Source organism: Branchiostoma floridae, chromosome 10 (assembly GCF_000003815.2).
Source record: "Branchiostoma floridae strain S238N-H82 chromosome 10, Bfl_VNyyK, whole genome shotgun sequence".
Taxonomy (NCBI): domain Eukaryota; kingdom Metazoa; phylum Chordata; class Leptocardii; order Amphioxiformes; family Branchiostomatidae; genus Branchiostoma; species Branchiostoma floridae.
This window is the reverse complement of record NC_049988.1, coordinates 10,576,017-10,595,988: the sequence shown is the minus strand read 5'-3', so window position 1 is coordinate 10,595,988 and position 19,972 is coordinate 10,576,017. Positions and strand designations below refer to the sequence as shown.

Below are 19,972 nucleotides of genomic sequence, written 5' to 3'. Positions count from 1 at the left end.
GTACCGGTGCGTTCCTTTTTCCTTTTGCCACGGGTTTTACTTTGATATTCAAGTGTTGAAAGTAACGCACATTATGTTTGAAATTTCGGAAGTCCGATCGTAAGGGGTCGCTTTTTTGCGGTTACCGAAGGGTTCGCTTAGCGGTTAGCGGTTATCCCCCAGGTGAGCCTTCATTCGTATGTAGAAAAGTTACAAAGTAATTTTGGGTACTCAAATCACTTTTTACCTTTTGCCCACGGGTTTTACTATGATATTCAAGTGTTGAAAGTAACGCACATTTTGTTTGAAATTTCGGAAGTCCGATCGTAAGGGGTCGCTTTTTTGCGGTTACCGAAGGGTTCGCTTAGCGGTTAGCGGTTATCCCCCAGGTGAGCCTTCATTCGTATGTAGAAAAGTTACAAAGTAATTTTGGGTACTCAAATCACTTTTTACCTTTTGCCCACGGGTTTTACTATGATATTCAAGTGTTGAAAGTAACGCACATTTTGTTTGAAATTTCGGAAGTCCGATCGTAAGGGGTCGCTTTTTTGCGGTTACCGAAGGGTTCGCTTAGCGCTTAGCGGTTATCCCCCAGGTGAGCCTTCATTCGTATGTAGAAAAGTTACAAAGTAATTTTGGGTACTCAAATCACTTTTTACCTTTTGCCCACGGGTTTTACTTTGATTTTCAAGTGTTGAAAGTAACGCACATTATGTTTGAAATTTCGGAAGTCCGATCGTAAGGGGTCGCTTTTTTGCGGTTACCGAAGGGTTCGCTTAGCGGTTAGCGGTTATCCCCCAGGTGAGCCTTCATTCGTATGTAGAAAAGTTAACAAGTAATTTTGGGTACTCAAATCACTTTTTACCTTTTGCCCACGGGTTTTACTTTGATATTCGAGTGTTGAAAGTAACGCACATTATGTTTGAAATTTCGGAAGTCCGATCGTAAGGGGTCGCTTTTTTGCGGTTACCGAAGGGTTCGCTTAGCGGTTAGCGGTTATCCCCCAGGTGAGCCTTCATTCGTATGTAGAAAAGTTACAAAGTAATTTTGGGTACTCAAATCACTTTTTACCTTTTTCCCACGGGTTTTACTATGATATTCAAGTGTTGAAAGTAACGCACATTTTGTTTGAAATTTCGGAAGTCCGATCGTAAGGGGTCGCTTTTTTGCGGTTACCGAAGGGTTCGCTTAGCGGTTAGCGGTTATCCCCCAGGTGAGCCTTCATTCGTATGTAGAAAAGTTACAAAGTAATTTTGGGTACTCAAATCACTTTTTACCTTTTGCCCACGGGTTTTACTTTGATATTCAAGTGTTGAAAGTAACGCACATTATGTTTGAAATTTCGGAAGTCCGATCGTAAGGGGTCGCTTTTTTGCGAAGGTGGAAATCGGGTTCTTGGTCCCTTAGCATAAGGAGCTTTTATCAAGATTGATAAAAGCTTCTTGCTTAGCAAGACAACTTTCCCAGCCAGAGAAGGCCAATTGCTTATTATGCTCTTTTGTTCTTCAATCAATCACAAACAATACTAAACCAACAGACTGTATACATCAGAACTGCACTGCTTCCCAATGTTGTGCTTTGTGGCTTGGCTGGTAAGGGTTTACGATTATGACTTACAATTGTATTTTGGCCCAGGTTCTAATTGTCTACAAGAGTATAAAGGGGTTGCATTTCATTTGCTAATCGACGTGCAGTCTGATAACAGTTATTAGACTGCACGTCGATCATTAAACAGAAGGTCACTAGTCACAAACATGCGACTAAAATATATGATGCACAAAGTAAAGGTGTTTGTCTTTTGAATCCAGCTTAACTTAGAAATGTACCAGAAATATTTTACATGACATTGTGTTGTTCTGGTTAGAGTCTGTTGGAGGCTCTGTCTGTTGTGTTTACTAGTATTGTCAAATAATATACTCCACGATCCAATAAAGCCATTCTAGCTTTGTGCAAATCACTTTCAAAGTAACATTTTCGTACTTCTAGCTCTGTATAGTCAATCAATTCAAATTGTTACAAATGGTATCTGTATTAAGATTGTATCACACAATCGATTGACATAAATCAGCTAGAATAGATTACTCTGTGTAAAAGTATTAGTGAAAGGGCGTTTTACTATCCACAGCCAAATGTCAGTATTAGCGACGGAATGCCCGTGGATTTCACCCCTACATATTGATGAAATCCACAGCCAACCAAATGTCAATATTAGCGGCAGAATGTCCGTGGATTTCATCACTACATACAGATGAAGTCCACAGCCAAATGTCAGTATTAGCGACAGAATGCCCATGGATTTCATCACTACATACTGATGAAGTCCACAGCCAAATGTCAGTATTAGCGGCGGAATGCCCGTGGATTTCATCACTACATACTGATGAAGTCCACAACCAAATGTCAGTATTAGCGACAGAATGCCCGTGGATTTCATCACTACATACTGATGAAGTCCACAGCCAAATGTCAGTATTAGCGGCGGAATGCCCGTGGATTTCATCACTACATACTGATGAAGTCCACAGCCAAATGTCAGTATTAGCGGCGGAATGCCCGTGGATTTCATCACTACATATCGATGAACTCCACAGCTGTGGAGTTCATCAATCCACGGTCCTTGGATATACCTCAGAATACACATATACGGAAGGACAACTGTCTGTTTGTATCCTTTAGGCAAATGGGTGAAGATTTCCGATGGGTCTAAAGACTAGAACTGCCAGATGGGAGACAAGCAAAATAATAGACGTCCAAACAAGGAAAACAACAACAACAAGGGAGACCGCAAACTGCACACGTTGAGTCGTTGAGCTGTCGTTCGTATTGGTGAACCAACGACATTTCAGGTGAATGAAACGCTATTCAGCAAGACTGTTAGATAGATACCGGGGTTTTGAATTAGTTATGAAAGAATTCTAATTCAAAAGGGTTTTGAATGTGATTCGAAAAGGGAGGAGGAAAGAAAGACGGGGCTTTTAATGTTAACGAGATGTTTATATTAGCGTTACAAATGCTTTGAACTAAGCCATCACGTTGACCATTCAGAAGCGATCCCTAGCAGTTCTTGAAATAAATGCTGCAGCTGAGGTCCAGGCTGCTGGACTACGTCACTTTTTCATACATCCGCTTGGGGCAGGCTCTCTACGGCCTTTTTTGGCACTTTTGCTGGCCATTTCTTTTTGTACTGGGTCGCTGATTGCTGGCCTTTTCTGATAGCCGGCCATTTTAGAAATGGGGGCGCTTTTAAAAATGTAAAGTAAAATGCCAATAGAAAAGTTTTCATGTTGCACTATTATTTTTTTCCGCTTAGCGGCGCTTTTAACACGTAGCTTGAATTGGAATGGAAGATTTCGGAAGGCATTTTTGAGGAGGAAATATATTTCAAAGGCATTCTGATTTAAAAAGCGGAGATTTCCTTGTCTGCTTTTAACTTGCTAACCTGTACCTACATCACTCAGTTTTTCAATGGTTTATCGTCCACCTTCCAAGGCTTCGGCCTTTGGTATGGCTCATATTCGTCAGTACTATATGTAGATACCTCAGAACTTGGGAACTTAACTATAATTTAACATCTTCATAGCCTGTTTCTGGTGAACCTAGTAGTGTTTTGATTCTTGAAAGACAGTGTAAATTATTATGTTCTGCCTAAGTTCAAGTGTGGGTGAATGTAGGACAAAGAAATTAAAAGTGTACAAACCTGTAATGAGAAGAACAGGAAACATTACAGCTATCTCTGCATCCCTCACTGTTAGGCAGACTGACCAGTATGTTGGCACAAGGGATAGGGAATTTTCTCCCTTGGGAGTGACCAAGTTGGGCCACAGGGGTGATCAGTGCTAACAAAGCTGTGGACAGACTTTATCTGCTTGATAACCAAGGTGACACTGTGATGACATTGATGATTCATAGCAGTTCTAACTTGTCCCGAGCTCTGAGCCTTGCAGTGAAATAGAAAATCACAATACACTATAGGAATGTTTGTCTTTATTCTGATGATAACGGTATCATTTTCTCAGGTCGGACAAAAACATCTGTTGACTGTTGCACTATTACCACTTGAGCAAGACAACATCGTACCATGTGTAGGCAGGCAGCTATGAAGTGCATCTCGGTAAACTGGATCATTTTATTCTTCATTACAACATTTCATCACATTTTCTTATGTGTTTACACTATATATTTTTGCTATGATTTTCCCAGTCCTGGTCAGGGTTGTTCTTGTCTTTTATATTTTACATCTCAAACAGTTTAGACAAAACTTACCTTTACAGAAAATGTCAACAAACGTATGTCTACAGTGCTGAGCCGTGTGTAAAATACATACTTGTATGATATGGAACCACCTTGTCAAAGCTAGAATCTACATTCTAGCAACACATCACAACATTGCTTATAGGTTTGTGCAGATGGTTAAATGAACAAGGCAATCATTGAAGGAAATTTCCATTGTTGTCTCCTGCTCATAAATACAAAATCTTCTTACAGATACAATGTACATGTAGTTTTAAACTTAACCAAACCATCTTGACTGGTTTCATACAACTAATCTTGTCCATACATACAAAAACGGTGACAATGCAAATACAGTCTCCTCTCTGTTTTCATACATACACAGTCTCCTCAATTTGTTTTTAAGCAAAGATTTTTTTCATTCCAGTATTTCTTATCAAAGATGGTCTCTTTCCAGTATTTCTAAGTAACAATGGTCTCCTCCCTACGTTTCCAAACAAAGATGGTCTCCTTCTTGTGTTTCTATGAAAATATGACCTCCCTGTGTTTTTAAGAAAAGATTATCTCCTCCCTGTGTTTCTAAGCAAAGATGGTATCCTCCCTGTGTTTCTAAGCAAAGATAATCTCCTCCCTGTGTTTCTAAGCAAAGATGGTCTCCTCCCTGCGTTTCTTGGTGAGCACAGTGCCAGGTTTGTGCTGTGCATCAGGATGATTGGCCAGCTCGGGAGGACAGGTGGAGACAGGGCTGTCCAGGATGGTCTGCTTCAGGTCATACATGACCGGCCCGTCATGGCTCGTCAGGAACGTCACAGCCTTTCCGCTCTTCCCAGCACGACCCGTACGGCCAATACGATGGGTGTAGTCTGTGGAACAGAACAAAAGCCAACAGAAATTTAGCTTTGTATCTGTATTCTGCTTTACATTAGAGGATTCTAAACACGGGATTTCACAGTTTGGTTGATTTCAAATGACACTGCATTTCAATATTCTAAATTAAAGAGAAAGAGGGAGGCTCACAAAAAACAATAGCCTTCTAGCACAACTTAGCATGTTTCTTATTTTGATAATGTATTCTACAATAAGGAAGCTTAGTCAACAATTTAGGGATCCTACTATACACTTTGTTGAATGCTTTAAAAGAGTTGATACAGATCCGTCTGTAATGTAGAAGCTATTCAACAACTTTACCTAAACCTTGTTGTTATTGACAGTGGACCTTTCACTGCACCTTAATACTGGAAAGCACTTTGGAAAAGTCATCACAATTATCTTTGTTCATCCTTACCTTCGATGTTCTTGGACATGTCGTAGTTGATGACCATGGATACGTCCTGGATGTCGATACCACGCCCAGCGACGTCCGTAGCGACCAGGATGTCCTTTGCGCCCTGCTTCAGGTTATTCAGCGCGAACTCTCGCTGCTCCTGACCCTTACCTCCGTGGAGCGTACAGGCATTGAACTGTGCAACAACATAGAAGAACATTTAGTGAACTTTTACTTGCAAAGTGCATCCTTAAGTCTACAGTAATATGAGCAAGGAACAGATCAAAATCCAACATTAGTCAATCTTACTTCCTCTTTGCAATACTAATATACAGTGGATCCCACAGTGAATCAGATAATGCCTTCCTATTTTGTATGTCCTGTATTTTGTTATTCAAATGTTATTGTACTGTACGTTGTGATGTTATTTTTATGTGAGGGAGGTCTTTCGGACCTGTTTTGCCTTCCCCATCACTTTGTGATGAATTCAAATAAACAAACAAACAAACTACGTACTCCCATCTTCTCCAGTGACCTAGCCAGGACATCGCAGCCCTTCTTCTGGTTCACAAAGATGATGATCGGTGGCTCGATGCCTCTGTTCAGGATCTCCTTCAGTTTGTTCCTACAGACAGAGGAAAACAACATCAGTTACAGGCACTTTGAGAACCAGTACTGCAGCACCTCTCATACAATGCTAAGCTAAGCTAAAGCTAAAGTTGCCATACATGACATTACAATACAGGGTTGGACAAGTCTACTAGCCCAATTGTGCTGGGCAAATGAAACTGCTGATTGGGCCAGCGCATGTTCTACATCACTTGGCGAGTTATATTTTTCCAGGAGTGAAATTTTTCATATACTTGTTACTTTTCAGTCATGGCATCAAGCATTAGCCAACACAGAGAAATATAGCAAATGATAAAAAAAATTCCATTGCTGGAAGTGAAAATACATAGAAAATGTCATTCACATTTTGGTTGGGCAAGCATATTTTTTGTGTACTTGTCCAACAGGACAAGTGAATTTTGGAAAACTTGTTAAACCCTGCAATGAGATACATAGAATTTTCCATGTTTTACAAACAAGCAAAAAAATCTACTTCACAATCTTGCACTGATCTGAAAAATACATCAAATGAAATCTAACCTGATCTTAGGGAACACTGCGCTTACTTCCTGGAAAATTCGAACTGTAGTTTCCAACACCAAAACTGGACTTACCGAAATTTCCAACTGTACAACTCCAGCTTAAAGGGGCATTCCACTCCAGAAGCGAATGTTATTTTCCAATAGATAATGTATCTATGAATACATGATCAACCGACCTTTTGTGGTATTCCATTTGTGGCGAATTACACAACGTGAGTTTGTAAAACAATATGACACTCCCTAAACCCATGCAGACCCTACCCATGTATTCCCTATACGTGTAGACACTTCCTTTATCGTGAATATTCTAGGCATAAATGAGGGGCGCTTAGCACACTAAGATGGTCAATTGTTCACAATATATCAAAGAACACATAACAAGACGTGTTTTTCTAAGCGCCCCTAAAATTAGCTTTGTAACCTGACCTAAGATAGGTGTTGTCAGACACATTGTATTCAGCCATGGAGTGAGATTGATTAATTTAATTACAATGTAGAGGGTACTTGGGGAGTTTTGTAGAAGACTGAATGCTTTTTGATGCGCGTGGGGCCAATGGGTACTCTATCGTATAATGTTACATAGCATACATTTGTCACTTCCTAAAATTAATATCTATCGGAAAATAACAGTCCTGTCTGGAGTGGAATGCCCCTTTAACCAAGGAATGAACAATCCACTACTTCTGTGGCATCACTTTGGAGTGGATTGTTCATTCCTTGACAAAGACTAGAGCTGCTCGGTCCAAAATTTGGGTAAGCCTAATTTTTATGTTGGAAATTACAGTTCAACTTTTCCAGAATGACTTGTACCAACGCAGATGAACCATCCTCCAACGCAGGGACATCCAACAGCCAAACTGCCTGTCTGGATTTACCCTGCTCTTTCAACCATCACCCTTAATTCCTGTGGACGTCCCCCCCCCCCAACCAGCTGTCAGCCAATCAGAGAATAGGCTTTCCATTTTTAAATGCTGTCGCGCATGTTTAAGGGTAACCTCATTAATATTTATAAGCAGGGCGGTCAGGAACTTAGGGTGACGGTTGAAAGAGCAGGGTACATCCAGACAGGTGGTTTGGCTGTTGGATGTCCCTACGTAGGAGGATGAGATGAACTTTGAAAATGACTTACTTCTTCTCGCCTTCCTTGACCAGGTACACCACCTGTTGGGTGCGCTCCGTGGGTTTGCCTGCGGAACCGATGTACACGACAGCGGGGCGGCGCAGGTAGCTACGCGCCAGGCGCTCCACTTGTGGAGGCATGGTGGCCGTAAACATCACAGTCTGGAAAAAAAACAAAGTAATACAGAAACCAGGCTTTTGGCCAGGCATGCGTCAACGCGTCATCTGGACGCACTTTTCTTAGAATAACGAGAAATTTCATGCCCCTGGACGCCCTTACACTGGGGAGAAAATCGTCTGACAAGCATGAAATTCTGATTGACCAGGGGTGCTACCAGGTCATCTGTGGTCACAGTCTTCTACTGTGACCTCTGGAACAGTATTTTTGCCTCTTGGGATACCTAAGAATGCACTTTTTAAACTTAAAATCATCAAAAACTCTGCACCATGGAAGGTGGATGCCCCCAGACAACCCCCCCCCCCCCTACAATGGTCCCTTACCGCGACTCACCAATAAGTTATAAAATCCTAGCTAAAAGCCTGACAGAAACATTGCATCAAAATTCATTTCTGGGTGAATTGTTGGATGTGACACCTGAGGTTCATGTGCTGAATGACACTTAAGTTACTAAACAATGGTTTCAAGGTTTGTACATACAATGTATGTTATGTATGTATGTACATCCTTGGCCATGTGTGCACAACACACAAGTTTAACCTGCTGACTCCTATCCTGCTGTAGCTAATAGGTACTTACTGTAAGTTCATTTAAGTTCGCGAGATTTTTAAGTTCGCGTATTTCGCTGAAACCTTCTCTTCGCGAAGTCATCTACTCGCGAACATGCATGTTCAACATCGTCCCCCTCCCCACACCTTCAGTCCAAATGATCCAGTCTCAACTACGTGTTTACTATGATAGCAACTTATACCAATGACAAGACTCAACTGACAACAGACCATTTATTCTTTTCAAACCGAAATAAAAGTTAATTCAACACATATACGATACATGGAGTCATTGTTGTATAGAAATGTGCCACTGGCGAACGGAGAAAAAAGAAACATGTCGGCTTTGTTTACTAGTACGTAACGTTACATCGCCGTGACATGGCTGCGATAACAATTTACTTAGTACATTGTCCTAGTTTTACTAGATTTCTACAAGTTACGAACGAAACAAAAAAATAAAACTGAGTAGTACTGGTCTTTACAAATACAAGGAAGGCTATGGAATTGCAGCAGGTTTACAACAATAACAGCCAGGGAATATTTACTTTTTTTTCATGACTAGAAACGTGGCAAAAACAACTCCGCTTACATGCCGAAAATAAGACGTCCGTTTCATAATTCTGAGTTAGAACTACTGTAAATATGGGAGGGATAAACTCTTCACCTTCTTGTGTACAACTTGTGTCCACAACTTACGCTGAAAGTTTAAAACTTAGCGCCGTCTTTCACGCTAAAAAAAAAATTCAAAATGGCGCCCGCGTCGCTTGGCTTGGCGTGGGGTATCCCGTCAGCCTGTGCGGCAAATGTGATTGCGACATAACAGAGGTCATTGACCCCGTTGCGTTCCGTGCGCTGTCGTCAAATCACGGCCGAAATGAGCTCAACAATGAGACAGTGGCTCGGTAGAAACACATTTTTTATTGAGTACACCAACTTTAGACATTGTTTGAAGGGGAACTATGAACTGTAAGGCGTAAATGCCGCCTTAGACGGCATGACTAGTGTTGCGGTGTGGGTGGGAGGGGGGCACTCGCTACCGGATCGTAACGTAACTTTCGAAAAATAATTGAAACACCCACTCGCGAACTCAAAGATCTCGCGAACTCCCGATTTGCTCAAACTCGCGAAATTAAGTGCTCGCGAACATAAATGAACTTACAGTAGTACAATGTCATGTACATTTATGTACCTGCAGCAGGGAACAGGTTAAAGATGTCAATGAAAAAAATCTCCAATGAGATTTTCATCATTTTTTTCACATATGCAGCATTGGTAAACAATACAAAAGCAAGCTGTGCAGTCTATAGGACCAGGGCTCGAAATACCCCCTGCATATGCAGGTTAGTGCAGGTAAAATTGGAGCTGTGCAGGTATTTCTGGTGTCTACCTGCACCTTACCTGCACTGGTCTATGTAATGGGTTTTTTTCATAAATCATTCTATGATGTTGATGTTTGTGAATTGTGACAGCTGCATTGACTGTTACCACCACCTATAAAGTATAAAAGAAGCAATGGTTCCTGAATAATTTTAGCATGATCCAGACTGAATTCTGAGTGGTGCAGGTAAAATTTATCTGGTGCAGGTAAATTTCAATGTTACCTGCACCGGTGCAGGTATGAAGAAAAAAGTATTTTGAGCCCTGAGGACCCTACCAAAAACTCCCATTTGGACTAAATGGCTGCCAACTCCAGGTAGCTCATTTAGAAATATGACACTTTTGTTTTCATTGGTCAGATTTTGCAATGTTAATAACCTTTAAAGGTGTTTGTAGGACTACCCTAGCCTGGTGAGGAACAACAGATGATAAGGCAAATAGTGAAAGTGAATTAGTGAGGGAAGGAGGGAGTTACAGGTATAACAACAACCTCACCTGTCGGTACTTGTTCTTTGTAGAAAAGTTGGCCTTTAGTTTCTCCACATCCTCTGCCTCCTCTGTGTCTGGCTTCTGGTTGGTCACAGGGAGATACTCCAGAATCTTCTGCACATCTGGCTCGAACCCCATGTCAATCATACGATCAGCCTGGAAACGGGAACAGTACAGGGATTTCAGTAGAAATATGTGGTGAACTATTTAAGTTTACAATGTAGATGTTCATATTTGTTTCTGTTTAGCCACTATTAATTGACACAATCAAAACAATATTTCCAACTTTTCACCAGTTAGTAGACCTCCAAAAAATCTATATTTCTGTTAAAATCACAGAATCCACTAGTCATTTAATACGTGGGACATTAGCCACTGCCTCCAAAGAAGAAGTCAAACCTCCCAGTAAAGAATGTAGAAGCATGTACATAGATAGCTGACATGTGTGTATATAGAATAGACACTTGTTACTTTTTACTGTCTGTATCATTGCAATTAGCCTACGGGCATGGATTTGCAAATAAACAAAATTAATACAAAAGAGTCATGCTTAAAACATGACCCCATAGGTACACTCCCTACACAGTGATGACCATATGCACACATTAAAGTTACTAACCGCATCTATTGCCTAAAACTTTAGTAAAGGAATATATAATTTCTTCCTTTATCCAAGATCACAGTTCTGTACACTATCACTCTAATCCACCAAAATATAAATGTACAATTTATTTCATCCATGACCACATAGGTACATGACTTACCTCATCCATGACCACATAGGTGCACTGACTCAACACCAGGTAACGGTTCTCCAACACGTCAATCAATCGGCCAGGTGTAGCAATCACAATCTGAAAAGGTAAAAAACACTCTCACATGTGGTACAAGTAGCCTGATTAAATCTCGCTTATAGCAGCCCACCCAACATCCAGCCAGCGGGGAGGGGTCAGTCACTGTAAATGCAGAAACTTTTGCGGTGGATTAATGTTCGGGGTTTCGCGGTGGCCGCTTCACCGCACTTCAAACCACCGCAAACATTTTTCCATGGCAGTAAGAGACTATAGTCTATGGGGCTACCGTGAACTTAAAACCACTGTGAAAACTCCTTTTTCCCGCTATCGCGAAATTAAATCCTCGCGAACTTAAATGCATTTACAGTACAGTCCCAGACATCAGACTAAGCACAAGCCAATTCCTAGATATTTTGCAGTCCAATAAACACATTACCTGGTACCAAGAGCAAAAAGTGCACTACAAACTGTAACATTCATATGTAAGAAGTCTAACAAAGTATCACAAAGTTACACAGTTACAAAGCAGGATTAAAGAAAAAGTTGTTATATTAGATATTTGAGATGACCTCACAGAATCTTTGCTCTAGAACCCTACCTCACATCCCATCCTCAGTTTGAACCCCTGGTCTTCACGTGACAATCCACCAATCACAGCCACCGTTCTGATCCCCAGCCTGCGCCCGAACTTCAGCGTCTCCTCCTCGATCTGCTGGGCCAGCTCACGGGTCGGAGCCAGGATGATCGCGTACGGACCCTGGTCTGCATCCTCGTTACGCACGATCTTCGGGAGAGACTCAATCCATATGAGCAGGGGGATGAGGAACGCGAGAGTCTTACCGCTGCCCGTCTCCGCCACGCCGATGATGTCACGGTTCTGTAGACCAATGGGAATGGCCTGCCTCTGGATTGGAGTCGGCTCCTAAAAAAGCAGAGTTGAAGATTAAAAGCTACAGGAACAAGCTCGGAAATTGCGAGAAAAATTTTACATTTTTGTCCCCACGACATAAGTTGCCATGGTACCCATTAGGAAGCGGTCACATAGGTCCTGTGATCGTTGTACGATTTTGATGCCGTAGGATTTTCAGGCAGGCCGTGACAGAACGAACCACCGACATGGATCCAAAACAACATTTTGCAGGGCTCGAAATTCATTTTTGGGATTAGGTGCACTGGTGCACCCAGTTAAAAAAATTGGGTGCCCCAAAGTATTTTTGAGTGCACCTAATAATAAAACTTAGTTACAAGCTATCAAATTCTTAAACAAGTACCATAACAGACATTTTTATTATCTTTCTAACACTTAGACGTCAAGAAAATGATGTATACTTAGTATCCTTTGATATCTTTACATACATAAACGTAAGAAAATATTTGGGTGCACCCTGTGCACCCACAGAAAATAATTGGGTGCACAGCTCCAATTTTGGGTGCACATGCACCCAGCATTTCCAGCCCTGTTTTGTGTACCAAGACAGTTGAACTTTGAAGGAGACGTACATTTTGGTCCTCCCTCGTGACCACGCCCTTAGAGACACACCCACCTTGTAGCCCAAGTCCTTAATGATGCTGTCGATCTCATCCGTTAGCGATGCCTCCTTCCACGTCCGCAGTGGGTTGGGGATGCGCCCGCCCTTCGTGGTGATGCTATAGTCCTCACGGAAGATTCGCCAGTCCCTTTCGATCATCTCCTCCAGAGATTTCTGGGTCCAGTGGCGGTCGTCCCATTTCTGCTTCAGTTCCCTCTGCTTTACCTTGTTCAGTCGCTTTCTACAGGAAATAAAAGTCACATTCTGTTTGTTCACAATATTGTGACAATCCACATAAAAACTCACAAAAAATAACAACAAGTTTTATTGCAAATTCTTGCCCGTGGGCTAATTGCAGGTAACATAAAAGAGTGTCTACTCTAGTCTAAAACTAGTAAAAGCTAACTCTAGATCCTGGGTTATTGGGTTCGACTCCTTTTTTGAAGACAGTGGAAGACGAAAGATCCCACCTTTTCTATTATGTGATGTTATAAGGAGAACTGTTTTCTTTTTGTCATTAAATGTGAGGAAGTTTGGGTGGAATTTGATGGCCTCTTTGAACAGCTCTTTTCTTTCTTGATTATAGAAAGAGCAGTTTGACATAAAATGTGTTTCGTCTTTGCAGAAGGAAACATTACTCTATACAATCATTTGCCAGCCTCTGCAGTGACTGCTGGCTCAATCAAGCTACAGGATTGAGCCAGTGGTCACTATGGAGGCTGGCACTCAGGCTATCATTTGACACCACTTTGCAAAATTGCGTGAAGAAGAAATTGAAGTAACAAGACAACATTTGCTGGCGAAGGCATAACATTCCCTGGCGAAACACAAATTCATTTCGTTGTGAAGTTATAACATATGATAATCCCCACAGATTCTATTGTCTGTAGTCTATGCTACAACAACCTTTCAAAGCAAAGATTTTACATTACGTAAAAGCCGACTGAAGACAGAGATCTTACATTTCCTGGTCCTTCTCCTCCTTGGTTCTTCTCTGCTCCATCAGTTCTCCATAGAACTTAGACTGGTCCTTGATCTGGGCCTGTAAGAAAAGTCGTGTCAAATGTTAAGTCCAATCCATTTTGTTGGCTGCATTTGTGTTAGTAAAACCTGTATACTGGAATTGATATTCCAAATTTGTTTCTGTCCTTTCAGATTGATGGAGCAATGAGTTGTGTCAAGGTTCCGGTTCGGAGTTTTTTTTAGGATTTGGGGCCGATTTGACTGTCTCTGAGAAAAGCACTAACGCTTCTCAAAACACCGTTTTTCGGATAATTCAATGTTTCCGATGGAAAAGGGTGTGTTGTCGCTGACCGACAGACTCATTTGACATTTTCTGTAGAAATGTTATTTTTGGTAAAAACCATCAAAAATATATGCTTTTCATAAAAAAATTGCTAATTTGGGGCCATTTTTTACAGGCCTCTACACTGAAAAAATGAATTTTCCTGGGATAATGACTCATATGGCAATGAAGGTCAAGACTTCTTCTGTATACTGAGTAAAAAGGAAAAAAAGTTATCCGATACGTTTTCCGCAAGCTCCGATGGCGCTAAAACACCCAAAACGCACATAGAACGCATGATCTGGGTAATCAGGCGACGAAACGCTTTACCGCTATCGCGCGCACTAATACCAGGAAGTGTTCGCCGCACGATCAAATCTCCGACACCATAAAACGCTACGAACAACAAGCATTTGGAGAAGTATAAAAGATTATAGACTTTTAAAGCGATAGCCGAAAAATCTAGAGCTAAAACTATGGAGACAACCTCTGATTTGCGTCTTATTCTTAGGGACTATTTAGATATCTGGACACTTGAAATTCCGAACCGGAACCTCAAGTACCAAATGCCCTAGGATTAGTTGGATGTTAAACTTTAAGGAAAACTTAACCTACTGAAATGCAATTTTCTGCTTTGTTAGGGGTACCATTTAAATGGCTTCATACTTCTGTGCAGGTTTTGAACTCTTGACAATTTGATATATGAAAATCAGATCCTTGCCAATGTACTTGGATTTGACTTTCCTATCAAGAAAAGGGAAGTTCCATCCAGAGATGGGAGAACAGATGCTGTGGACAGCCCTCACTGCGAACTTGAGTTGTGAGTTGGCATTTGGACCATCTTAATTGTGATCCAGAAGTGGGACTAACTACAATAGATGACCACATTCTTTCTTTATAAAGTGATGGGTACATACCTTGAGGTCAATGCCTGCAATGTGACCTCTTCCAAACATCTGAACACAATGTCTTTCCTTATACCTAAAGGGGGGAAAGAAAATAGAACATGGTTTGAGAAAGCCAAAAATAATCATGTTGGAAGTAGCTTATTTAGATGCAGTGCTATTTAAATAGTGACTTGCATATCAACATTTATTCAATCTGATCCTCTTCAATGATCACCATTTGCATACAACTTTGTCAATGCTTTGAATCGGTTTTATTTATCAGTCTGGTAAAATGAATCCCATTGGGTTTGGTTGTGTGATAAAATGATAGGTTTACATTACAGCATACTTACAGTGGATTGTAGTCCACAGAAGTGTCCTCATCTGCTGCCCAGTCAAACACAAACTTACGGTCGTTCAGTCTACGGACACGTCTCTTCTTCTTGATGATGCCCAGGTATCTTTCCTGAAGAACACAATTTCGCGTTTAAAAAACTCACAACTGATGTTGACAAAGGTATATACATGTTTTGTTCTACATACTCAAGAGAAGTCAGATGTTTTAGACAGTATCCACTACCCTTCTTCAATGAATGAAGAAAGATTGTGGGTCACTGACGAAATATAGTGAGTGCTACATGTATTTGAAATACCTGAGTCATTTTTTAACACATTCATCCGGTTGCTTGATTCTGTATTCTATACAGTTCTATCTGGATGTCTAACCTTCATTGATGTATGGTGTGTTTTGCTACATGCTCATGATGTAACATATCCACGTTTGTGTTCTATTTTAGTCTGACAAGACCAATTGACAAAATACAGTCAAACCTGTCTATAGCGGCCACTCAAGGGACTGGAGAAATTTGGCCACTATAGACAGGTGGCCACTATAGAGAAAATGCTGGTCAATTGATTACGAGCAATAACTTACAAATGATTTCAGTACCCACTGATCTTTCTCACCAAGTAACATTGTCTAAACTTAGCTGACCCAGCGAAAGTCAATTCTACTGAAAATGATTGATACTGCCATGCGCAATGTTGGTAAATTTGCCGACAAAGACTTGCACTTTAACGTTCAAGACAGTGTACCTTCCGATGCCGCCAAAATGGCCTTCGGGAACTCCAAATCCTCGCATGTATGTACGCAATATGCAGTGTTTCTGTATCTACGGGACTAGAAATCGTGTGGCTGTGGCCACGTTGGACAGGTGGCTGCTATAGAGTCTAGACTATTTCTTAATGCAAGGGACCGAGAAAAAGTGACCGTAATGGCCAGGTGGTCGCTATGCAAAGGTGGCCGCTAATACAGGTTTGACTGTACAAACTAATCAAATCTCACCTTGATAGCATTGATCTCTTTCTCCTTATCCTTTTCCTCTCGGACTTTGGAGCGTTCTCCGCCTTCCGTCTCCTCCTCCCCGCGATCCCCGCGCTCCCCACGTTCCCCGCGCTCTCGCCGCTCCCGCCGTTCGCGGCGCTCCCTTTCGTACGAGTCGTCTGCAGAAACAGTACGTCTTTGTTCAAGACTCTGAAACCTGCCTGGGGGGATTCTGTCACTAACTGTGTTGTGTGACATGAGACAAAGATGTTATATCATTTGCATACAGAGAAGGTTTAAACATGCAATTTATGCTGCCCAAAACCTGTGTTGTTTTCCTGCAGTACCACAGTAAAATTTCACTTTGTTTGTGTAAGTGGGGCAGAAATACTTAGATTGTAATAGTTTACTACGGTAAATTGTAATAGTTTACTACGGTAAATGCATTTATTTTTGCATTGGTTTTATTCTACGCTAGGAGAAAAAGGATATTTTCATCCATCTTGAAGTTCCCAGTGTAAACAATTATTCATAGTACAGGAGGATTACAAAACAGAAATTCACAGCAAGAGATCACCATAAAAACTCAAAATAAAACCATCAAAAACAGTTCAAGATTTAGCATCACTGATACTAACATTTCATTTGAATTTTCTACACTGAAAGTATTGGCTATGGCACATGTACAATTGCTGCTACAATAGATTTCCTAGGTACTTAAAGCTTATGGTGGAATTCAGGAAAACTTTTCATGCAGCATACTTTACTTCTTTTTCTTGTGTTGCACATCTACTGCAAAAGCATGCACTGCACAACTTTATAAGTTTTATGATAAAATAGTACTACAGAAGCTTAGTGCTGAGCTCTGGCCATTCCTAAAACTTCAAAGGCCCCTTACCCATGGACTTCTGTCCCTGATGAATGAAGTCCATGCGTTTCTTTCTCTCTTCCTCCTGAACCTGTCGTTGTTGTGACACTTGTTCCTGTCTGCGCTTCAAGGCAAGAGCGGCTCGATCTTCCTTACTCAGGAACTTGGGCTGAAATTCAGGTAGAGAGAAGTATTACACAACATTTTAGGTTTCCAAATATCTACCCGCAATCTACATTATACCAAAACATCTTTTTTAAATTAGAGAAGACAAACATAGATATGAAATAGATATGAATCTTGTACTAGTAATTTGGCAGGCTAAAAAGATAAAGAGTTGGTAATAGGAATCATTCATTTGGTCAAGCATTGTTGCACAACAAATGCAAGGTGCTATCATCAGTATGGAAATCGCTTAATGCAATTCAGGGCACAGCTTTTATACAGTTCCATTTGTCTTTTCACTCTCAATACAGTAGTTCTCACTGCATGCTACATGCACTTGTATAGATACATATTGCCTCCTTTGGTCAGTAATGGTAAAATCTAATTCTAAATTGACATCAGCCCTACAGCTTCAGATATGGCTAAACAGTCCTATAGAATGACAATCTCTACCACATAGCAGGGTTGGACAAGTCCACTAGCCCTATTGTCCAGTGCAAGTGAGGTGCTGATCGGGCAAGTGCATGACCTTGCTACTACCTTGCCCGATTGAAGATTTTTCCATTGAGTGAGATTTGATATACTTGTTACTTCTACAGTCATGACATCAAGCAATGGTCGACATAGAACAATAGAGGCAATAATAAGAATTCCATTGTTGGAAGTGAAAATGAATCTAAATGTGACATTTGAATTTTGGGCAAGTGAAAAGTTGGCTCGGGCAAGTAAATCTTTTTGTGGCTTACCCGATAGGACAAACTTTTTTTTAGAAAACTTGTCCAACCCTGCCACATAGGGCACATCTGTAAGCTGGCTCAAGTCTGCATGTATTTATGCAATATCATTAGAGGAGATAAAATATCACCAAAATCTGAAAGTGTCTTACTTTCGACAGGGCTTCCTCCTCTGCCTTCCTCCGAGCCAGCAACTCCTCCAAGGACAAGGGTTCCTTCTTCACTTTGTCTTGCTCTTCCTCTTCTTCTTTCTTCACATTTGCAGTACTGGAGTGGTAGTAGAGAGTAAAATACTACAATATTGCAACTCTACCAATGGAAAAGACATACAATAGGATTTGTGCTTTAGGGTCCAAAAATACAGTAACTCATGAGTCATATAAAGTATTCAATAGGATACATAAATACATGTATAACAACTTAGATGATAGGGGAGCTTTCATTTCCTTAATTTCTAGATTTTGGATTCAAAATACTGTACTAGTATATTTTATGGGACATGAGGTGTTAGACTACTAACGCTCTTAATGAGCCTTATATGCTACAAACCCTAAAGCAGGAACTTGGAACATCAAACCTTCTCAGAACCATTAATATTGGACCAATGTAAACACTTGAGTTGGGAGGTTTCAGAGAAAACTTTTTGGTGTGTTTGTTGCAGTTTTGATTTGATGAATGGAATTTGCTTCAGAAAACTTTCTGTTACCAGATACACCAGGTTTTTGTTGTCCTCTTTTCTCATACATTTTTCATCTAATTTTCTTAATCAGCAATATGATCAACTTGAAAAAAAAACTAATTTGTATGATTATGTGAAAATGCTAAGAATCAGACATTAAAAAGGAGAATGAAGGTAACTCACTCTTTCTTGTCCCGAGATGACTTGGATGAACGGTGCGGTGACCTGGAATGGTGAAGACATTGAGAAATAAACAAAATAAAACTCTGATGAGTCTTCATCATTCATGATCATGCTGAAAAACATACAGTTAACAGCAAAAGATTTTGTTGTACAACAGTTTACAAGCTGAAACATACCTGGAACGAGCTCTTTTCTTGTCTCGGCGTTCTCGTGATCTTGATCTCTTCCTGTCACGATCGCGGGAACGTGATCTCTTACGTTCCCTGGATCTCGACCTCTTGCGCTCTTTCCGGTCCGGAGAGCGAGACCTCTTTTTATCACGATCCCGAGGCGGTGATCTTTTCTTCTCCCTGAAAGTGAGAAAACAAAGAACAATGTTAGAAAGATTTTAGACAAATTTACAAGTTCTGCATACTTCTTCTTCTTTCGATTAAGGCAGCCCCCTTCAACTAATTGAAGATTATGCTGCCTGTAATGTGAAAGTCTACTGCGAGGGGACTTGTCATACACAACAAAATTATGAAAAAGTAAAACTAAACTAAGTAAAGACGAAGTAGTAATGATTAATAAAAAGTTAAGTAGTAACATTTTGTTGTAAGAAATGCATCGAGAATTTCGGCAGTGACTGTACCACGGTAGTGACTTATAGTCTTATGTTTGATCATAATAGTATTGCTGTCATATTCATATTTATATCCTATGTACATAAGAAATTAACGTTATACAAATGTAGGACACTAAAGAATATACACGTTCACCTTCGCTTTTCCCGGTCTCTCTCCTTCTCCTCCGTCTTCACTACCTTAGTCTCCCGTTCAGGGGACACGCTGTCTGAACGTTTCATGGCTGCAGTGTCCGATCCGCTACAGAGATATACAATTCAGCTCAAAACTGATGAGAAAATTCGTTTAGGAAGAGTTGGGGAGGGGGGCTGAGCTGAGTTGCAACTTCCACCGAAGTTAAACCTCAACAGACGCTCAGAAACGCCAAGACATAAACTACAACCAACGTCAATGATAATTAGTCTTAAGATCGCGCGTGTTGCACGCGAAGAGAAGCCTGTGTGTGCAGAAATATCACAAAAACCTCCCAGTCTTTCCCAAAACGCGGGACCTACGTCGCCATTTTGGTGAAGCCTGTCTACCCAGAACCCCTTGCGACTTGAGCTAAAAGTGTCAATTTTCGA

At 40.9% G+C, this 19,972-nt stretch overlaps 1 protein-coding gene across 3 annotated transcripts; it reads right to left on the bottom strand.

Annotated features, from left to right (window-relative positions):
- Positions 1–3,943: 3,943 nt before the first annotated feature.
- LOC118424020 (probable ATP-dependent RNA helicase DDX23) lies at positions 3,944–19,938 on the bottom strand. 3 transcript variants are annotated; one of them, XR_004832162.1, is made up of 18 exons: positions 19,545–19,937; positions 18,963–19,136; positions 18,787–18,828; positions 18,077–18,191; positions 17,056–17,194; positions 16,179–16,399; positions 15,187–15,299; positions 14,864–14,927; positions 13,624–13,703; positions 12,677–12,902; positions 11,731–12,054; positions 11,103–11,192; positions 10,345–10,494; positions 7,754–7,905; positions 5,990–6,098; positions 5,495–5,669; positions 4,323–5,072; positions 3,944–4,196 (listed from the first exon to the last, which is right to left on the bottom strand). XR_004832162.1 is itself a non-coding variant. In XM_035832438.1 (17 exons), the coding sequence occupies exons 1-17, from the start codon at positions 19,628–19,630 to the stop codon at positions 4,849–4,851; spliced, it is 2,421 nt and encodes an 806-aa protein (XP_035688331.1). In that variant the 5' UTR covers positions 19,631–19,938; the 3' UTR covers positions 3,944–4,848. The 3 variants fall into 3 exon arrangements, 2 of the variants coding, with proteins under 2 accessions (XP_035688331.1, XP_035688330.1); XM_035832438.1 differs by having other exon boundaries at positions 3,944–5,072; positions 16,179–16,336; positions 19,545–19,938; XM_035832437.1 differs by having other exon boundaries at positions 3,944–5,072.
- Between the last annotated feature and the right edge of the window lie 34 nt (positions 19,939–19,972).